Genomic DNA, 19,491 nt, shown 5'->3' with positions numbered 1-19,491 from the left:
GAGCTGAGAGTCTATAGTCTTCACTAAAGTGTCTGAATAAAGCATAACTGGCAACTTTAAGACTGTATGTTTTTATTTATTTATTTTGGGCTGCGCAGGGCTTTCTCTAGTGATGGTGAGCAGGGGCTCCTCTACAGTTGTGGTATACAGGCTTCTCATTGCAGTGGCTTCTCTGGTGCCAGAGCACTGGTTCTAGGGCTTGCAGGCTTCAGTAGTTGTGGCACGCGGGCTCAGAATTTGCAGCTCTTGGGCTCTAGAGCACAGGCTCAATAGTTGTGGAGCATGGACTCAGTTGCCCCTTGGCATGTGGAATCTTCTTGGACCAGGGATGGAACCCATGTCCCCTACATTGGCAGGCAGATTCTTAATCTCTGGACCACCAGGGAAGTCCTGTGTGTTTTTCAAAAGTCAATGGCTTCTAGCATTTACTTCTCTCAGTTCCTTTCTAAGAGAGATGTAAAAATCTTGACTCTCTGTGTACCCATGCTGAACAGAAATACGGAGACAGAGTTATGGAGGAGAAAGAAAGAGTGGCTTTATTTCTTTGCAAAGAGGGAACACAGTAGGTTATTGTCTCAAGAACTGTGCCACCGTCCCTGGAGGATAGGGAGAGCTCTTATAGTCAGGCAGAGATACATGATAGTAGTAGGATCAAGGCAGTAACAGTCATGCATTCTTTCTTCTTCGAAGTTTCAAAGGGTTAAGTTGCTGACAAGATTAGGGTGTGGGCAGGATCTCAGGGGGTCTGGCCTCCTAATCTTGATGAGCTCCTCTGGTCCCTTTAATCTTGTCTCAAGTGCTCCTCCCTGATTAGCAACTGTTCAGATCTGCCCTTTGGAACTCAGATGAGCTGGAGTCTTGCCTACAAGAAATGGCAGACCAAAAGGCTCCCTGTGGACCCGGGAGCCTCACAGGACGCTGCTCAGTTTCAGAAGTAATGTCAGTGCCATAAGCCTGGGGTCTAGATGGACGGGGGACACACTGGGGAAGGGGGGCTCCCAGACCCGACTCCTTCCTGGGTGGCCAGCATTCTATGCCACTGCCACCAAGGGACAGATGCAGAAACTGAGGCTCAGAATGAGGTAGGTGATAGATGGGCCTCTGGGCTGGACACCTGGTACTTGTCAAGTGAAGTAAAATTCAAGCTTTGTTCTCACCCAGACATTCCAAGGATAAAACTAGTGGCGAAAGCTGAGCTCTGCTGAAGTAGAGAGATAAAGTGCCCTCTCCTGAGGTCAAGGAAGACTTTTCTGCACATGTGCAGGAAGGGTTCTTGGGAGTTGAAAAGGGAGGGGCTCCACCCCATTATAAGTGTGGACACACATCGCCTCTGCAGTGGGATCCAGCTTAGAAAAAAGTTGCACAAGCATCTTGGGGAGGATCCAAGTCCCAGTTAGGTGTGAAGAAAGGAACAAGATAATTGGCCAAAGGTAGGATTGTCCTATATAAGTGATTAACATTCCCAGGTAGTGCTAGTGGTAAAGAACTCACCTGCCAATGCAGGAGACATAGAAGGCATGGGTTCGGTCCCTGGGTTGGGAAGATCCCTTGAAGAAGGAAATGGCAACCCACTCCAGCATTCTTGCCTGTAGAATCTCATGGACAGAGGAGCCTGGCAGGCTGCAGTCCATGAGATTGCAGAGTTGGACACGACTGAAGCGGCTGAGCACACATGCACAAAGACCCGGAAGGACTGTCCTATGTAAGTGATTTACATCACCTCTTTACTGCACTCTTCCTCTTTCAGGATACCCATACCCTCTCTCTCTGCCTAGTTTCTGACTCACCAAGAGAACACTCATACCTTTTCTCTTTGGGTTCGTGTATCTCTGCCCTGCTTCTGACTTAAACTGTTTTCCTGTGTGCTCTCCCATACATTGTACTGTGTCTCTAATAATATACTTTGCATGTATTTTTTAGTTTTTGCCTCCTTGAAACATGCTTGCTTTCAAACAGGGGAAAGAACCAGGGCCACTTTGCTTCTAGTCTCTAGCCCCTGGTGGTCAAACTGCTCGGGTTCCTGGTTTTCACCCAGGTTAGCCAGGTTCAAACCCTGGACAAGGAGCTAAGATGTCTGTCTCTTCAGGACTGGTCACTGCTTTCCCTCCGAGATCAAGAGCAGCAGATTTCTGGATCTTGCCCCTGTACAACAAGGATAGGGTCTCCCAATTGCAGGATTTGCTACAGGGGCTCCACTTCCTGGCAGATGGATCCTGTGCCCCTTGGGATTTGTGCTCCAGGCAAGCAAGGGCAGCAGATCCCCACCCTGTGAGTGGCAGGTGGACCCTCAAACGGTGGACCCTGGGCACTTCCCTGCCCAGTCGGAGGTCAGGTGCAGTGTCTCCCTCCTTGCCCATTGCCCCCACTGAGAGGCTGCATGATATAAATCAAAAGTGAGCACTTGGAGCTTATTTTATTTTTGTTTAATCAAATAAACAAGATAGCATTTCCATGGGAAAAAAACAGATTTGGTCATTGTTAAGGCATTCAACCAATGTTAACTTCCATTGCTTAATATGTAAGTTTTGCTAGATGTTACTGTGATATATATAGTAGAACCTCTGATGACCCTCTCCTAAAAAAGGTAAATTGATGAAGAACAGTATGATATAGAATAATGACAAATTATAGCTGTATGTAGTGTGAACTGTCAGAGTAATAAAGAGAATGTAGAAACAAGCCAAGAAAAAGTGAGCACTTGGGTAGGAGGTTGGGCCATCGAAGGTGGGAGGGCAGGATTCCTGGGGACCTTCCTCCATCTGCTGAACACTGGGGGGTCTTATATGCAGACGGAAACAGATCACCCTGTGTGGACTTACTGGTGCAAACTGACATTGCTCCCCAGCTGTCCCTAAATGTCCAGGATGCACTGACCCTGCCCCTCAACCCCAGTCCCCATGGCTTTCACTTCTGACTTCTTCTGTCTTAGAATTTTGTAATCCTGGTATGCTTTATCTGATCAGAAAGTAAATACAAGTTTAAATCAGGCAGGAAGAGTTCACCCCACATGGTGTCTGCACTTGCCACTCCCCTGATCTCCTCAGGGCTGCCTTTCCCTCCAACATGTCTACAAAGTCAAAAAAAAAACAGACTAGAAATGGGGAAATATTGGCCGCTCGCCTCACAGAAGGCTCATCTCCCTAATTAATAAAGAACTCCTAGAAATCAACCCTAGAGGTCAATACTCCTATCATCAGAGAAACAGGAAACACCTAAGGAGCTGCTCAATTTCATTCATAATAACACTGTGTTCCACGCATACAACTGGCACAAATTCAAGTTCCTGATCAGACCTTCTGTGGGCCAGGTCATGGAACACTTCACCACAGCGCACCACCATAGGCTCCCCATTCTGCCTCCCAGGCACTTTCTGCTACCCATCTCCCAACTAGAATGTCAGTTCCCAAGGACAGGGCCACATCTACCTTGGTCACAGTGCCAGACATACAGCAGGTGCTCTGTAAATGCACTTAGAGCCTAAAAAGATGAGTTGAAAAAAGAGTCAAGCACAGGTTGAGGCAAGAGGAATGAAGTGTGCCATGGACTGAGGGGCAGCCTGCCTGGCTAGAGCTGACCATGCGAAGGAGTACGGTGGGTGATGAAGGGCCTGACCACTGTGGAGGAGCAAGGACACTCTCCTCCACATTCACATATGGCCAAAGGCCACAATTCATTCATTTACTCATTTCTTTATTAATGCTGCTGCTGCTAAGTTGCTTCAGTCGTGTCCAACTCTGTGCGACCCCACAGACGGAAGCTCACCAGGCTCCCCCGTCCCTGGGATTCTCCAGGCAAGAACACTGGAATGGGTTGCCATTTCCTTCTCCAATGCATGAAAGGGAAAAGTGAAAGTCGCTCAGTTGTGTTCAGCTCTTAGCGACCCCATGGATTGCAGCCCACCAGGCTCCTCGATCCATGGGATTTTCCAGGCAAGAGTGCTGGAGTGGGGTGCCATTGCCTTCTCCAATTTATTAATAAATGTCTCCTAAACACCTGTGATCGGAGAAGGCAATGGCAAGCCACTCCAGTACTATTGCTTAGAAAATCCCATGGATGGAGGAGCCTGGTAGGCTGCAGTCCGTGGGGTTGCTAAGGGTCGGACACGACTGAGCGACTTCACTTTCCCTTTTCACTTTCCACTTTCACACATTGGAGAAGGAAATGGCAACCCACTCCAGTGTTCTTGCCTGGAGAATCCCAGGGACGGGGGAGCCTGGTGGGCTTCCGTCTATGGGGTCACACAGAGTCGGACACGACTGAAGTGACTTAGCAGCAGCAGCAGCAGCAGCAAACACCTGTGATAAGTCTAAGAAAGAGGTATACTATTTTTGGGAGAGCAGAGGAGCCTTGCTCACATGGAGCTTCCACCAATAGCAACAAAACACATCTGAGTGCGGGTGCTGAGTGTTGTGAAGAGCAAGAGGCTAGACAGAGGCTGCCTGGGGAGCTTGTCAGCCTCCAAATTGGCCCCTCATATTGCTGCTGAACTCAAGATCACCTGCTTACTGCTCAAAAGTCAATAATTGAGGAGCAAGAATCAGTAGAAAGGAAAGATATTTTATTCAGAAAAACTGACAATCTGGGGAGGAAGGGAACTCTTGTCTGGAGACCAACTCCAAAGATTCTGCTTAGCCGTGACAATCTGAGCCGTGACAAAAGGGAAAAAGGGGAAACGATCTCAGTTAATCATTAATGTCGGAAATCAGATTCTTTGTCATATTTCCACTGAGTGCAGATCTGTTGATTTCTGGTCTTCATTTGGACGCTGTCTTGCTCACATGGTCCCCCTGCTATTGGATATTTTCTTGCCCGTGGTCTGCCTGCAAATGTACCAAGGGCAAGATAAGGTAGAGAGTCAGTCATTCTTTAAGTATTAATATTTAATTCTTCACTCTTACTCCTTTTAATTAAGGAAAGGAATCAACAAGTTAGGCAAAACATTGTGTACATCCAGTAAAGCAAAAATCAGGAACTAGCTTAAATGTCTAGCGATCTCATGTTTATGGTTAAGGTCTGAGGAAAACAGGGATGAACAAATGGAAATGGGGCGAAAGAGCTGCTTGCACCATCCCAGGTCACATTCCTGTGCTGTCTCCTCCACAGCAAATCAGGCCAAAATTTATGACTGGTGAAACATGGCAGAAGTGATGATGACTTCTGGGGCTTGGATCATAAAGGGGATTGTGGTTTCTGCGTTTCTCTCTTGGATCACTCTCTCTGGGGGAGACAGCTGCCATGTCATGAGGATGAGCAAGCGGTGCTGAGGAGTGTGCTGAGGAGTTGGGCCACCAGACAACAGCCATCATCAGCTTGCCATTGATCTCAGCAAGGCAGCAGTGAGTGGTCGTGTGAAGCAAGATCTTAATTCCCTGCCTGGGAATTGAACCCAGGTAGCCTGAATGAAGGAGAAGGCAATGGCAACCCACTCCAGTACTCTTGCCTGGAAAATCCCATGGACAGAGGAGCCTGGTGGGCTGTCATCTATGGGGTCGCACAGAGTTGGACACGACTGAAGCGACTTAGCAGCAGCAGCCTGAATGAAAACCCGGAATCCTAGCCATCAGACCAGCAAGGGCTATAAGCTAGAAGATATTTTTCCCAGGATCTTTGAGCCTGGTGAAAAAAAATACTTTTATCACAGAGGCAAAAACTGTAAGTGTAGGTACAAAGTTAATTATTTGAAACATAGCAAAACAAGTGGGAGAGCACACAGAGAAACAGTTTGTTTAGTTAAGATAGAAGCAAAGCAGAGATGCACACCCAGAGAGAAAGGGTGCGGGTCTCCTCCCTAGTGAGGAGGAGCACAGTAAAGAGGCAGCTGTCATTTATATAGGTCAGTTCTTCCAGGTTTTTATCTTCCTTCAGGTCAATTACCTGACCTACGCTGGGACCCTCCCTGGGTGAGCACACACCTCTAAGCCAAGATGGATCTCGAAGTGAAGGCTTCTGGAAGGAGCAAGACTCATTATGGTCTGGCCTTATCCCCTGACTTTTGACCCCCAAGGAGCCTTTCTGTGCATGTGTAGTGTCTCCCTTGTCCCAGAAAGGGGGAGCAGAGATCTCAAACAGGATTTTGCCCTCTTTGTCCTTGCTATGGCTATTACCTTAAAGGGTTTATACAAGAGATAAAGACTGGCTATTTACCCTGTTTATGTTGTTACTTCCATTTTGGAGGGGCAACAGGAGGCTGATTGTTAATGTCTTAACCGGAGCCCATCTATCTCTTATCTCAGGAAATGCTAACAGTTTCACATACACAGCCTGAAGCCCACCTCGTCGTGCCCCATGAAATGCAAACAGGAGGCCAGTTGTAAATGTCTAACCTGGAGCCCATCTATCTCCTGCCTCACCATGAAGAACTCCCTGGCTCCGGTTAAGACTTTAGGTGAAGGCCTGGCTGACATCTGACTGCAGCCTCAAGAGAGATCCAGAAGGACTTCCCTGGTGGTTCAATGTCTTGACTCCATGCTCCCAATGCTGGGGACCCAGGTTTGATCCCTGGTCAGGGAACTAGATCCCACGTGCCACAACTAAAAGTTTGAATGCCACAACAAAGACGGAAGACCCCATGTGCTGTAACTAAGACCTAGCCCAGTGAAATAAATATTTTTTTAAAAAAAGAAAGAAAAAGAGAGAGAGATCCAGAGACAGAGCCACCCTGCCAAGCCTCACCTGAGCAGAAGGGGAAGGTCAGGTGGTGACAGGCAAATCACATAGGGTCAGGCAGCCAGGTAGCTGAGAGCTGACAGTATGAGAGTTATGAGCTAGGTTGGGGAGAATGGAGATCTGCTCTGATTTATAAGTTTTAAAAATAACCCCCTGCACAAACAAAAGCCAACTCATTGGAAAAGACCCTGATGATCGGAAAGATTGAAGGAGGAGAAGGGGGTGATAGTGGATGAGATGGCTACTGACTCAATAGACACGAGTTTGAGAAAACTCTGGGAGATGGCGAAGGACAGGGAAGACTGGCACACTGCAGTTCATGGGGTTCCAAAGAGTCGGACATGCCTTAGTGACTTAACAACACAAAAAAGTATTGAAAGAAGTCTCAAAGAGATGTTTGCACACTTTGAACGCTGTTCAAAGCAGCATCATTCACTGTAGCCAAAAGGTGAAAGCAACCCAAGTGTCCTTTGAGGGATAAATAGATAAGCAAATATGGCATACACCTAAGATGGGAGTACTATCCAGCCTTAAAAAGGAGATTCTAACACATGCTACAGCATAGATGAACCTTAAAGACATTATGCTAAGAGTGATATTGCAATTTATAATGAGAAATATATATTTGATTTCCATCCTGGTTCCCCGCACAGAGTTTCTAAAAACCTTTGAAATTTCCCAAGTGGTTAGGTAGCCAAAATTCAGCTTCTATATCCTGGTACTGAATTGAATATCAGAAACAGAGTTTTGGGTGAAGTAGAAAAGAATAGCTTTATTACTTTGCCAGGCAAAACGGGCCACAGCAAGCTAATGCCCTCAAAACTGTGCCTCAACCTGGAGGGGACAGAGAGTCTTACAGTAATGGTTCAAAGAGGAGGGCAGGATCAGTTCACGGACATTCTTCTGATTGGTTGGTAGTGACGCAATTGGAAGTCAGCATTATTAACCTGATTCTAACCAGTTTAACCACAAGTCTATGTGCTTGTGGGCAGTATAGAGTTAACTTCTCCTGCTTGGTGGGGGTTTCAGTATCTGCAAAGCAGCTCAAGCATATTGTGTATATCCATTGAGGGGAACCAGGATCATTGGTTCTTGACTGGTCCTCCCTTGTCTCCACAATCCCTCCCTTCCCTGATTAGCAATTCTTTGAATCTGCCCTTTGGAAAGTATGGAAGGTCATGGAGGATGAAGAAGCCTGTTTTCTCATAAACAAGAAATGAGGGATACAGAAAGACTTATATGGCCAGGAGCCCCGCAGGGTCCTGCTTGGTTTCAGTAAGAGAAACCTTTTTATTATATTTTTATATTTTATGTTGTTATATTTAGGTAACTTCTGGAAAGCTCCTAGGTCACTGAAGGATGGAGGTTGGTTGCCAAGGGAACCAACACTGTAACTGTTGTTGTTGAGTCGCTAAGTACTATCCAACTCTTGGAGACCCTATGGACTGCAGCACGCCAGGCTTCTCTGTCCTTCACCGTCTCCCAGAATTTGTTCAAATTCATGTCCATTGAGTCAGTGATGCCACCCAATCCTCTCATCCTCTGCTGTCCCCTTCTCCTCCTGCCTTCAATCTTTCCCAACATCGGGGTCTTTTCCAATGAGTCAGCTTGTCACATCGGGTGGCCAAAGTATTGAAGCTTCAGCATCAGTCCTTACAATGAATATTCAGGGTTGATTTCCTTTCAGATTGACTGATTTGATCTCCTTGCTGTCCTGCTGCTGCTGCTAAGTCACTTCAGTCGTGTCCGACTGTGTGACCCCATAGACGGAAGCCCACCAGGCTCCCCTGTCCCTGGGATTCTCCAGGCAAGAACACTGGAGTGGGTTGCCATTTCCTTCTCCAATGTGTGAAAGTGAAAAGTGAAAGTGAAGTCGCTCAGTCGTGTCCGACCCTTAGCGACCCCACGGACTGCAGCCTACCAGGCTCCTCCATCCATGGGATTTTCTAGGCAAGAGTACTGGAGTGGCTTGCCATTGCCTTCTCCGCCTTGCTGTCCTAGGGACTCTCAAAAGACATCTCCAGCACCACAGTTCAAAAGCATCGATTCTTCAACACTCAACCTTGTTTATGGTCCAACTCTAACAGGACTACTAGAAAAACTATAGCTTTGGTAGCTCAGTGGATAAAGAATCTGCCTGCAGTGCAGGAGACCCGAGTTCAATCCCTGGGTAGGGAAGATCCCTGGAGAACAAAATAGTAAGCCACTCCAATATTCTTGCCTGGAAAATCCCATGGACAGAGGAGCCTGGCAGGGTACAGTCCATGGGGTTGCAAGAGTTGGACATGACTTAGCAACTAAACCACCAATATGGACCTTTGTCAGCAAAGTGATATCTCTGCTTTTTAATGTGCTGTCTAGGTTTGTCATAGCTCTTCTTCCAGGGAGCAAGCATCTTTTAATTTCATGACTGCAGTCACCATCCACAGTAATTTTGGAGACCAAGAAAATAAAATTTGCTACTGTTTTCATTCTCCCCCCATTGATTTGAGATGAAGTGATGCTTTTGAACTGTGGTGTTGGTGAAGACTCTTGAGAGTCCCTTGGACTGCAAGGACATCCAACCAGTCCATCCTAAAGGAGATCAGTCCTGGGTGTTCATTGATGGAACTGACGTTGAAGCTGAAACTCCAATACTTTGGGACCTGATGCAAAGAGCTGACTCATTTGAAAAGACCCTGACGCTGGGAAAGATTGAGGACAGGAGAAGGGGATGGCAGAGGATGAGATGGTTGATGGGATCACCGACACAATGGACATGGGTTTGGATGGACTCCGGGAGTTGGTGATGGACAGGGAGGCCTGGCATGCTGTGGTTCATGGGGTGACAAAGAGTCGAACACGACTGAGTGACTGAACTGAACTGAGTCCGGATGGAAATCAGGAATCCTAGCCACCAGACCAGCAAGGGCTAGAGGCTAGAAACTATTTTCCCCTGGATCTTTGCCCCCAGTGAAAACTGCGTTTCTCACTGAAGCAAGAATTGTAAATGCAGATAAAAAGTTTATTTAGAGACATAGCACAACAAGTTGGAGAGCACGTAGAGAAACTGTTTAGTTAAAACAGAAGCAAGGCAGAGACACACACCCAGAGAGAAAGTGTGTGGGCATTCCTCCTAGTGAGGAGGAGCACAGAAAAGAGATGGTTAAGTCATTTATATAGGACAGTTCTTCCAGGGTTTTGTTTACCTTTAACCAGTTATCTGGCTTCTTTTTCCACACCTGACCAATCCTAGGACCCTCCCCAAGATGTATGTGCAACTTTCTTTCCAAGATGGGTTCCACCCAGCAGTCTACGTGATCCACGTATTAGCATCACATATTATGGGGTGATGCCCTTCCTTTTGACCCCAAGGAGACTTTCTGCATGTGAAATGTCTCCCGTGCCCCAAGGATGGGAAATATATGATGTCCTGATCTTTTAAGAGGGTTTAGTCCCACTGTCCCTGCCATAAAAATGCCCAGTGTCTGGCTATTTACTCTATTCCTGTGCTGGTTTTTATATCGAAGTATAGATCTCAAATTATAGGCAGGAATCTAGTCATAAATATGTCGTCCTGGAGCCCATTTGTCTCCTGCTTTAGCAAATGTAAACAGGGGGCTGGTTATGAATATCCTACCCGGAACTCATCTTCTCACCCCAGGAGGTGTGAATAGGAGGCCAGTTATAAATACCTATCCTGGAGCCCACCAATCTCCTGCCTCAGGACTGCTTGGCAATAGTCTGGGCCCAGGCTGGAGGAAACCAACAGCCCCCACTTCCCACTTCTGGGACACCTACCCTTGAATCCCAGCCCCCACCCCTAAATAATACTCAGGCCATGTGTGGTGTTTCTACCGAGTCCCAGCTGAGGTCCCAAACAACTAGTGTCAACTAAACTGTGTGACTGAAACACCTTTAGGAGATCTCAGCCCTGGACTCTGCTAACTGCAGCCGTCGGGGAGGCACGCCTGCAAGAACCCACAGCACTAAGAGAGATGACAACTTGGTGGCTGCGGTTTACAGCCACTGAGCTTGGGGATGACTCACTATCCAGCAGTGCATAAACGTGACACACAGCTAACCAAATTGTTGAGGAATCAACATGAGGCACAGTTTGGTTTTTTTTCCCAAACTGCTTTGCCCCAACTGATGGGAAATGAAGTCTCCCTTGGGTCATCATAGCCTGATTCTTCACAGCTAGTTCTGATGACAAGAACGGTACTGCTCCAGTATTTAGGGCTGGCTGGTGTTTCTCTGATAAAGTACCTGTCACAGCAACTGAAAACCATGGATCTTGTTGGCACCAAATGTTAAAGAGCTGATGCAGGATGACATGGTAGCCCTGGTGGGACTTTTGTCTGTACCTGTTCCCTCTCCTTCTGCACACGCAGGAGAGTCACCCTGCTGGCCCCTGAGGCCAGTCTGGTTGACGTGTCCTACACAGAAGTGAGGTGTGTCCCCTCCACTGCTGGGGAAAGAGGCTCTAGCATCCCTTCTCGTTTCTGGAGATTGTAGAGGTGAAAGTCGGAAAGGGGCTGCTCCACTAGGTGAGGGCCCTACAACTCCACTGAGCACAGCCCCTGCTGATTGAACTGGGCACACAATCTGAACAAGGAGTAAATGATGTTGTTTGAGCCCCTGAGACTTAGGGGGTTGTTATGAACTAAGTGTTTTTTCCCTTCAATCTATATACTGAAGCCCTAATTCCCACTGTGGCTATGTATCAGAGGTGGGCCTTTAAGGAGGCACTTAGGGTAAAACAGGGACTTAACGGTGTGGTTCTGACCCCGTAGGCCGAGTGTCCTAAGAAGAGACATCAGAAAGTACTCTCTCCCTCTCTCTGGACACACTCCAAGGCTACGTGAGGACATAGCAAGAAGGGGGCCAGCTGTAAGCCACTAAGAGCCCTCAACAGAAAACAAATCAGCCAGCACTTAGTTCTCGCCCCCGACCATGTGATATAAATCTCTACTGTTTAAACTGCCCATTCTGTGGTATTCCTTAGAGCTGCCCCAGCTGACTGAATCAGGGGCTGTCCGTTTCAGCTGCATAGTCTCACCCATCCTGATATGCTGCTGCTGCTGCGTCACTTCAGTCGTGTCCGACTCTGTGTGACCCCATAGACAGAAGCCCACCAGGGTCCCCCATCCCTGGGATTCTCCAGGCAAGAACACTGGAGTGGGTTGCCATCTCCTTCTCCAATGCGTGAAAGTGAAAAGTGAAAGTGAAAAGTGAAAGTGAAGTCGCTCAGTCGTGTCTGACCCTTAGCGACCCCACGGACTGCAGCCCACCAGGCTCCTCCATCCATGGGATTTTCTAGGCACATCCTGATATAAAAAGTGGCTAATGTTTCTTGAGCCAAGAAGGTAAGTGTGGCAGTGGGCCATGTGGCCTGTAAGGGCAATGTTGCAGGCAGAGGGGACAGCAGGTACTAAGGCCTGTCCATGGGGGGTAAGCCTGGTAAGCAAGAAAAGGTGTTCATTCCTCTTTCTTCCCAGTAAAAGTTGGAATTGGTTTTAGGGGAGATTTGGGGCTGGCTCCCCCTTCCGCTTCTCCTCTGGTGCTGAGTGAAGCCCTCTGCTCTAAAACGCCTGTGAAACAATGTTGCTCTCTTCATGCTCCTTGGCAAGCTTGTCTCCCAATCCACCTGAGACTCCTGGCCATGGTGTAGACGGGTCAGGGCCCAGCGTGCTGCACCACAAAGGCCTCATGCCCCTCTAGCTCTCCTGAGCAATGACTCTGATGTCCAGCCAGCATCTCTCCAGCTGGGCACCGTGAAGCTTCCTTCCCACCCCTGCAGTACCCTGAGGCCACCTGGACACCTATTCCTGTAACTCTCAGCTGTTGGGAGCTGGAGCAGGGTGGCGCCATCTTCCTGGCTCCACTTCACCCCATCCCTCCTGTCCTCTGCTCCAGTAGCCCAGGGTCCAGTCACCGGGGACAAAGCACTCACTTCCTGTTGAAGGCACTTCCTCAAACCCTCATGGCAGCTTCTCACCACCTCACTCTGATAAGGACATGGAGAGGGCCTGGTGGAGTTAGCATTTGTGACCAAACTAGGAGCCTTGCACAGAGCTGCTGAAGCACCCCATGAGGGGCCTGTGGTTTCAGACAGCATCCATGTTCCCTGACATCACACTCTGCAAGATCAAGGTAGACCTTCCACCCCTGCCTGGCCCCACAAAGTTAAGCCCACAGGACTCTTGGAGGCATACAGCCGAGGGTGACTATTTGCCCCTCCCAGAAAAGCTGGAGAGGGCTTGAGTCTACCAGGGGCCCCACAGCATGAATGCTGCACTATCTGGTTGAGGGCTGGGTTTGGGCTTGCCCCCCAGTGCCCCCGGTATGACCTTCCCCTCACTGGAGAACCACACACACCTTCTGGCCTCAGAATTCCTCATTGGAACCCACTTGATGGAATAGCATCCCAGACCATAAAGGATGTTGGCACCAATGCAGCAGCTGAAAATGTGGAACCACCCAAGTACCCCCTGCTGGAGGCTTTCCACATGAATCAGGACAGATGGACTGCCCCGTGTAACTTGTGTCAAGATGTATTTGTTAGTGACGGAAACCATGACAAACGTGGCTTCAGGGTAGCACAGGCTCTGTCAGGACCACCAGCTCTTCTTCGTCAGGCTCTTCTCCTTACAGCCTAAGCGTGATGCAGGGCCTCCAGGAAGCAGGAAAGTTCAGAGAGCAAACACCAGTGAGGTTCCTCAATGGCCAGACAGATCACACCCCAAATCTCAGAAGGCTGGAAGTCAGATTTCAACTGGTCCAGGACAGAAGTGGAGTCCAAGTACCTCCCCTCATTGAAGGAAACACAGAAGTAGTGACCAAGGATGATTTCGGAGGCCCTGAAAGGTGAGGTTTGCACTTGGGACTCTCACTGTGGAAACCAGCTGCCATGATGTGAGGAGGCCTGGCCACTCGAGGTGGGCACCACTTCATGGGTCTCTGCTGACACCTGGCAGCAACCCAGCTGACCACAAGCACATGGGAGGAGCCACTGTGAGCACTGGCCAGCAGAGCCCAGCAGTCCTGGAATCCCAAGCTGTAATAACGAGAAACTACAGTTTTATGCTGCTACACTTGGGGCTCTGTTACACAGGGACTGAAAACTGAGACAGTAATTCTTACCTTTATTGTTTTTCAAATAATTGTTTATTTCATACCCCTTACTACAACTTTACAGATAATAGATGCAGCATCCCAGCTGGGTCTCTGCTTGTAGGTACAAGGCAGCCAGCTGTAACTGTTGAGGAGTCTGCTGCCATCTCCTCCACTCTGCTATGCAAAACTAGACGTGCCTAAAATGTCCTCCAGTCTCTTCAAAGGGGCCTCACTAGAGGGAGGCTGCAGCTGGTTTTGTGAACCTCAGTGGTGGTTTCAAGGAGCCCTCTCTATAAAAACAACTGTGGCTGGGCTCCCCTGGGACAGGTCACCCCCGAAAGGGTCCCCAACTCAATGCCCTGAGGGATCTCTAAGCCCGGAAGCTGATTTCACTGACCAATCTTGAGCTGGACGCATGCTGAGATGCAGGTGTCAGCTGGTAGGGTCGTCCTGGCCTTCCCACTGTGGAGGGCAGGCTCTGGCCTCCGCTCTGGTCACCCTGGGACATAGGCTGCAGGCTGTCTGAGCATCACAGTTGGCCTGGAGGGAGGCAGGATCTGCCCTGGGTTTGCTGTATGCACCATCACCTGGGCGTGGGGTGAGTTGGTGGGGCCACTAGCGGTCCAGAAGTCCTTGTCCATGCCTCGAGCCATGCTGGCCAGCTCTCTGGTACCCTCGCCAAGGTCTCTGCAGAAAGAGGAAGTGTGAGCTTAGGGGAAGAGTGAGGACTTCATTTAACTCCAACTTTGCCCCCATGCTGGGCACCCGGGCCCTGGTCTGCAATGGGTCTGGGATAGATTGCTGCCCCACGGTGAGGGCCCCTGTTTTCTCTTGCCTTGCACCCAAGGAGGCCCCTCCATAGGTGCCTCTCCCTGAGCCTCAAGTCCCTTCTTCATACAAGAGGGATGACTCAAGGAGCAGCACACCCACCTTCCTGGGGCTTTCTAGAGGAAGGAAGCTTATTCAGAGCGAGTGCAAACTAGTGGAAACAGCATGCCATAGGCAAAGCAGGGACACTGGGGCCCCAGGAACATTCTGGAGGACACCCTTGCTCCTGCCAGGCTCTCCTCTGGCACTCTGTGGCCAGATCTCCTACCTTCTGTATCTTCAGTTCCCTTGTGGCCTCCTCTGGCCCCCCAGCCACAAACCCACCCATTTTCCAAGCTGAGCTAACCCTGGCCCCCACCTTTGTCCACCTGGTCCTGCTCCTACCCACTTATACTGGATTCTGCTTCCTGAGGCTGCCTGGCTACTTCTTCCCCTTAAGATGCTCTCTCTTTCCTTCTCTCCCACTCAGGCTCTCCCAATCTATTCACCTCAGGCAACATTTCTCCCAGGAAGCTTTCCCAGATTACTGTTCCCACCCACATCTAGTCCTCAAGAAAGTTCTAGGAAGTAGTAGGAATTATGTTATCTCTTGGTTCAATGAATATGTGAGTGAATAAATTAATTAATTAGCAGAAAGGAATATCAGCTTAGTAAGCAAGTCCACTGACTTTGGAGCTAGGCTTTGGAGATGACTTTAAACCTAGCTTCATGCTTAGCAGTTGTGTTATTCTGGACAAGTTTCTCAAAATGGGATAAAAAAAATAGTTCCTACTCCTATGGTTAGAACAAGTAACATTTGGAAAAGCTTAGAACAGTGCCTGGCACAATGTGAGTGCTGGGAGGCATTTATGAAAGAAAAGTAAGGTCAAGGGGCATACCTCACCTTACTAAAGACGATTTCACCACCAATCAGTGGGAGAACTGGGGCATCTGGGCCTTGCCTAGGATGGTACATCCTGAAAAGGAGCAATTCCTTACCCTATTCCATTGGGGCTCTTCCCAACTGAGATACCAGACAGTGTGTCACAGGTCTATAATGGGGAGAGGGTGTCACAGGGCAGGGGGCAATGGAGAAGCTCCAAAACCTGCCAAGGAAATATGACTATATGAAAAGGATACGCACTACCAATATATCCTATACATAATCTGAAAATAACTAAAATAAAAAGGAAAGTACTTGAAGCTGGCTGATGGGTAAGGATCTCTTCTACAATGTACATGGAGCTTCCAGTATTGATGAGAAAAACATCAGGCAATTCAGCAGAGCAAACCAAAAATGACTAAAACCTGCAATCCGACTGGTAAGCAAAGGCAGGAGAAAATGCTCTTTCTCAATGTTTATCAAATAAATGCTGATGAAAACCACCGATGTAACTCACACTTGCTAAGGAAGTGATGGAAAACAAATCGTTAACATTTGGCAATGGTTAGCTGTAAAAATCGCTCAACTGGTGCTCGGTTCTTGGAGAAAGAATTTGGTAATAAAAATATTCAGACTTATTTGACCTAAACAATCTGTTCCTAGGATCGTCCCAAAATGTCATCTCAGAAAAACAGCTCTAAGTACAGGTATTTACCTAAACCTGAGCACAGCACTTGAAGTATTTGGAGTGAAGCTCTAGGGGCCTCAGACCATCCTGGCAACACAATGTGTCAGGTCAGGTGGAAAGGGTGCAAGGTGGCATTCCTGCCATAGCCACCACGATGTAGGCCTAACGTGTGTCCGAAGTTCAAGAGAAGGCGGTAAGAAGTCAATTCCTTCCCAGAGGCCTTACCACTCCAGGAGTCAGCCAGCCCCAGCACTTTGAGTGTGGACGTGGGATCAGACAGGCCCTTGCTACTCCTGCACAGGCCACCACCTCCAGCACCTCAGGTTCCTCACGTGCGTACCAGGGACAAGAGCAGAATTAACAACAACGGCTGGCACTCACTGAAACTGTACTCTGGGTCCAGCTGAGCCCACTCACTCGTATCACCTCAACAGGGCCAAGAAGTGAGGCCCACCATAATCCTCACTGTACAAGGCTGGAAAACAAGGCATGAGCAGTTGTCACACAGACAGGCATCAGGCTGGGCACAAGCAACTGGCTCCCTGGGCGCTTCCTGTGGGGACGGACTGAGGAAATGAGCAGAAACTGACCTTGTGATGCCAGGGCGGGGCAGAGAAAGCACTCGATGGGCCGGAACATCCTGTGCGAGAGAGGAGGTGCTGCAACTACTGAAGCCAGCAAGCCGAGAGCCCACGCTCCACCATAAGAGAAGCCATCACAAAGAGAAGCCTGCATACTGCAGCAAAGAGTAGCCCCCACTTGCGACAACTAGAGAAAGGTCCCACGCAGCAACGAAGACCCAGCACAGCCATAAATAAAAAATTTTTTTTAAAGTTTAAGAAAAGAATACCTATGAGTTCAGAGTGATACAAAAACAACAAAACAAAATGAAAAGGAAAGGAAGGATAAGACAAAATCCATCTTCATGTGACTGTCATAGAGGGAGTAACAGAATCACAGTGGAATTAAAATCATTATTCTGTAACCCCCAGGGCCAAAACTGATTCTGGCTGGATCATCCCTGGATGCTAAGGCTACAGGTCAGGGGTCACGGGGGCAGCAGAGTGACCCTTAGCAGAATCCTGTCTTTGTCACTTGACAACGGGCTCATCTCAGCCAAGAGGGCCCAGACCTCATGCCTGCAGGGCGATAGCCCAGCCTACATCCATGATTCACACCAGCACTACCCATGGGGCACCTGCACCAGAAAGGCTGCCCAAGTGAGTCATGCAGGAACGCCAAGGCAGTCCAGAATAGAGAGTCTGCAGGAGACCACTGGCCTTGAGTGGGCCGAGGGGAACACCACCGAAGACAAATATCCTGCCCGATTCAAGCAGCCCGGAGACCGGGAAGCCCTGGCACAGCGGGTGCTCACTCAACGCTGGCAACAACACTGGGAGATGTTCGATCTGCAGTCCACGTTCAGCCATGATTAGACTCCCTGAGTCAAAAAAAGTATGTAAAAAATGTCCTTGTACTGGTTCATAAAAAGTGTGTGTGTGTGTTTTGAAAGAGGGACAAGGAGAGACAGGAACGGAGAGACAGGAGCAGGGAGAGAGACGGGAGGACGGAGCAAACTGACAGGGCACTGTGGGTCCTGGTAAGGGTAGTACTCATTGCCAGAAGCTTCCTTCTCTGGGTAAGGGGTGACAAGATAAAGACATGGAGTGGAGGGCAGCTCCAGGTACTAGGGTACAGGGTCAGGCACAGGTTGCAGAAGGACCATCAGCCTGTCTTACAGATGGGAGTTGGAGCCTTGGTGGGCCTGGACTCACAGCATGTGTGGCCTGTGAGTGCCCTTGGTGTCCAGCTTCTCTGGCCACGCCAGGCACCCCCCTGCCCTTATCACTGCCCCACCACCCTCCTTGCCCTGCCCATGCCCACGTGGTGAAGCTGTGATTGTCGTGCACTTGGACAGGTTGGATCCTGGACACGCCACTGATGCTGCTGTCACTGTTGAGGCCCTTAAGGCCGAGGTAGGGAGCCTGTACCGTCTCCAAATCCTCACTTCTCAGCTGGAGCCACAGTTGGTTTGCCCTGGGGAGAGATGGGGGAAAGACATTCAGGTGCGAGTGTGTCCAGGACACTACCTGTAAGCCTCGGCAAGGCCAAGAGTGAGTATTTTAGGGTTGTACAGTTCTGCTGCTGTAGGGAGAAGGCAGTCATAGATGATGAGTAAGTGCCAGAAAAACGACTTACAAAGACAGGTGGTGGAAAGTTCTTGTGATGAATCAAGCCAATGTTGGCACAACACTGTGAATATAACTAATGCCCCCAAATTGTGCACTGAAAGACAGTTCACATGGTAACTTTTATTATGTTGTAAATATTTTACCACTGTTTAAAAAAAAAATACCCCCCCCACACACTAAAAAAACAGGATAAATTTCTGTGAAGAAGAGTAGAGGTGAGCCAGACTCCACCTGCAGGCCCTAGTTAACCATCGTGTGGTCAGCCCTGCATGTCCACACACAGCAGAGCATACACTGGGGCTGTGCAGTCTGCAGAATGAGAAAATCCCACGTGTACCTGTCACCTTACAAAAGACCAAACAAGTGAGCCATGTGCCCTCCACAGCCTAGATGCTCTGTGAACAGCAAGATGCCAAGATCCCAGCAGCCCCACTCCCTGACACCCCTAGGGGTCCCGAAGTGACTAGCAGGTGTCCCGCAGCAGTGTCAGGTCACTCTACCTGTCAGATCGCCGCTGCTCACTCCTCTTCACACACTTCACGAAGCAGCAGGTGAGGAAGGCCATGGACATGAGCATGATGATGGCGCAGCTGATGACTGAGGCGATCACGGCCACCTTGAAGCCAAAGGTTTCGTAGAGGGGCACAGCTGTGAGGGAGACAAGACCAGCTCTTGGGCCCGGCCTGCCCTCAGGGAGCCCTGTTCCATGGGGAAGCCAGGGAGGTACTGACAGATGAGGTGAAGGTCTGTGAAAACTGTTGTAGGGGTTGGGCTACCAGGTAAGACTGCCCCCATGAAGCGGGTATTTGAGCATGGTTTTGGTGAGTGTGTAGGAGTTTTTGGTGGCCTACTGGGGGAAGCTCTGACAGGGAGTTCAGTGATGGTCTCTTTGGCTCCATCCCCTGTAGACTGGATTCCTGAGACCAGAGAACAGCAGACAATACATGATCTATTTTCACAATGCCTCAAGCTGGCAAAACCCTCTGGGCGCCTATGTGCCTTCTTAGGTCACTTTCTAGGAAGGTGTGGAAAAAAGGAAAATACCAGTGGTGGCTCAGATGGTAAAGCATCTACCTACAACGTGGGAGACCCAGGTTCGATCCCTGGGTTGGGAAGATCCTCTGGAGAAGGAAATGGCAACCCACTCCAGTATTCTT

At 49.1% G+C, this 19,491-nt stretch overlaps 1 protein-coding gene across 6 annotated transcripts in view; it reads right to left on the bottom strand.

Moving 5' to 3' along the window:
* Window positions 1-4,567: 4,567 nt before the first annotated feature.
* Window positions 4,568-19,491, bottom strand: part of SUSD3 (sushi domain containing 3) — a 29,321-nt gene continuing 14,397 nt past the window's right edge. The window contains exons 3-7 of one of the 6 annotated variants that reach the window (XM_088838135.1): window positions 18,835-18,982; window positions 18,027-18,179; window positions 16,733-16,782; window positions 16,524-16,617; window positions 14,326-14,451 (exon numbers count right to left, since the gene is read on the bottom strand). In XM_088838135.1, coding sequence (XP_088694261.1) covers window positions 16,565-16,617; window positions 16,733-16,782; window positions 18,027-18,179; window positions 18,835-18,982 — 404 coding nt within the window. In that variant the 3' untranslated portion in view covers window positions 14,326-14,451; window positions 16,524-16,564. Of the gene's footprint in view, window positions 4,821-13,792; window positions 14,452-15,570; window positions 15,678-16,523; window positions 16,618-16,732; window positions 16,783-18,026; window positions 18,180-18,834; window positions 18,983-19,491 lie in introns of those variants that run through there. The other 5 variants (XR_016037877.1, XM_088838133.1, XM_088838134.1 and 2 more) reach the window with 5 other exon arrangements.

Source organism: Moschus berezovskii, chromosome 7 (genome assembly GCF_049115385.1).
Source record: "Moschus berezovskii isolate FMDL1 chromosome 7, NW_MosBer_1.0, whole genome shotgun sequence".
Taxonomy (NCBI): Eukaryota; Metazoa; Chordata; class Mammalia; order Artiodactyla; family Moschidae; genus Moschus; species Moschus berezovskii.
This window is presented reverse-complemented; position numbering and strand designations above follow the sequence as displayed.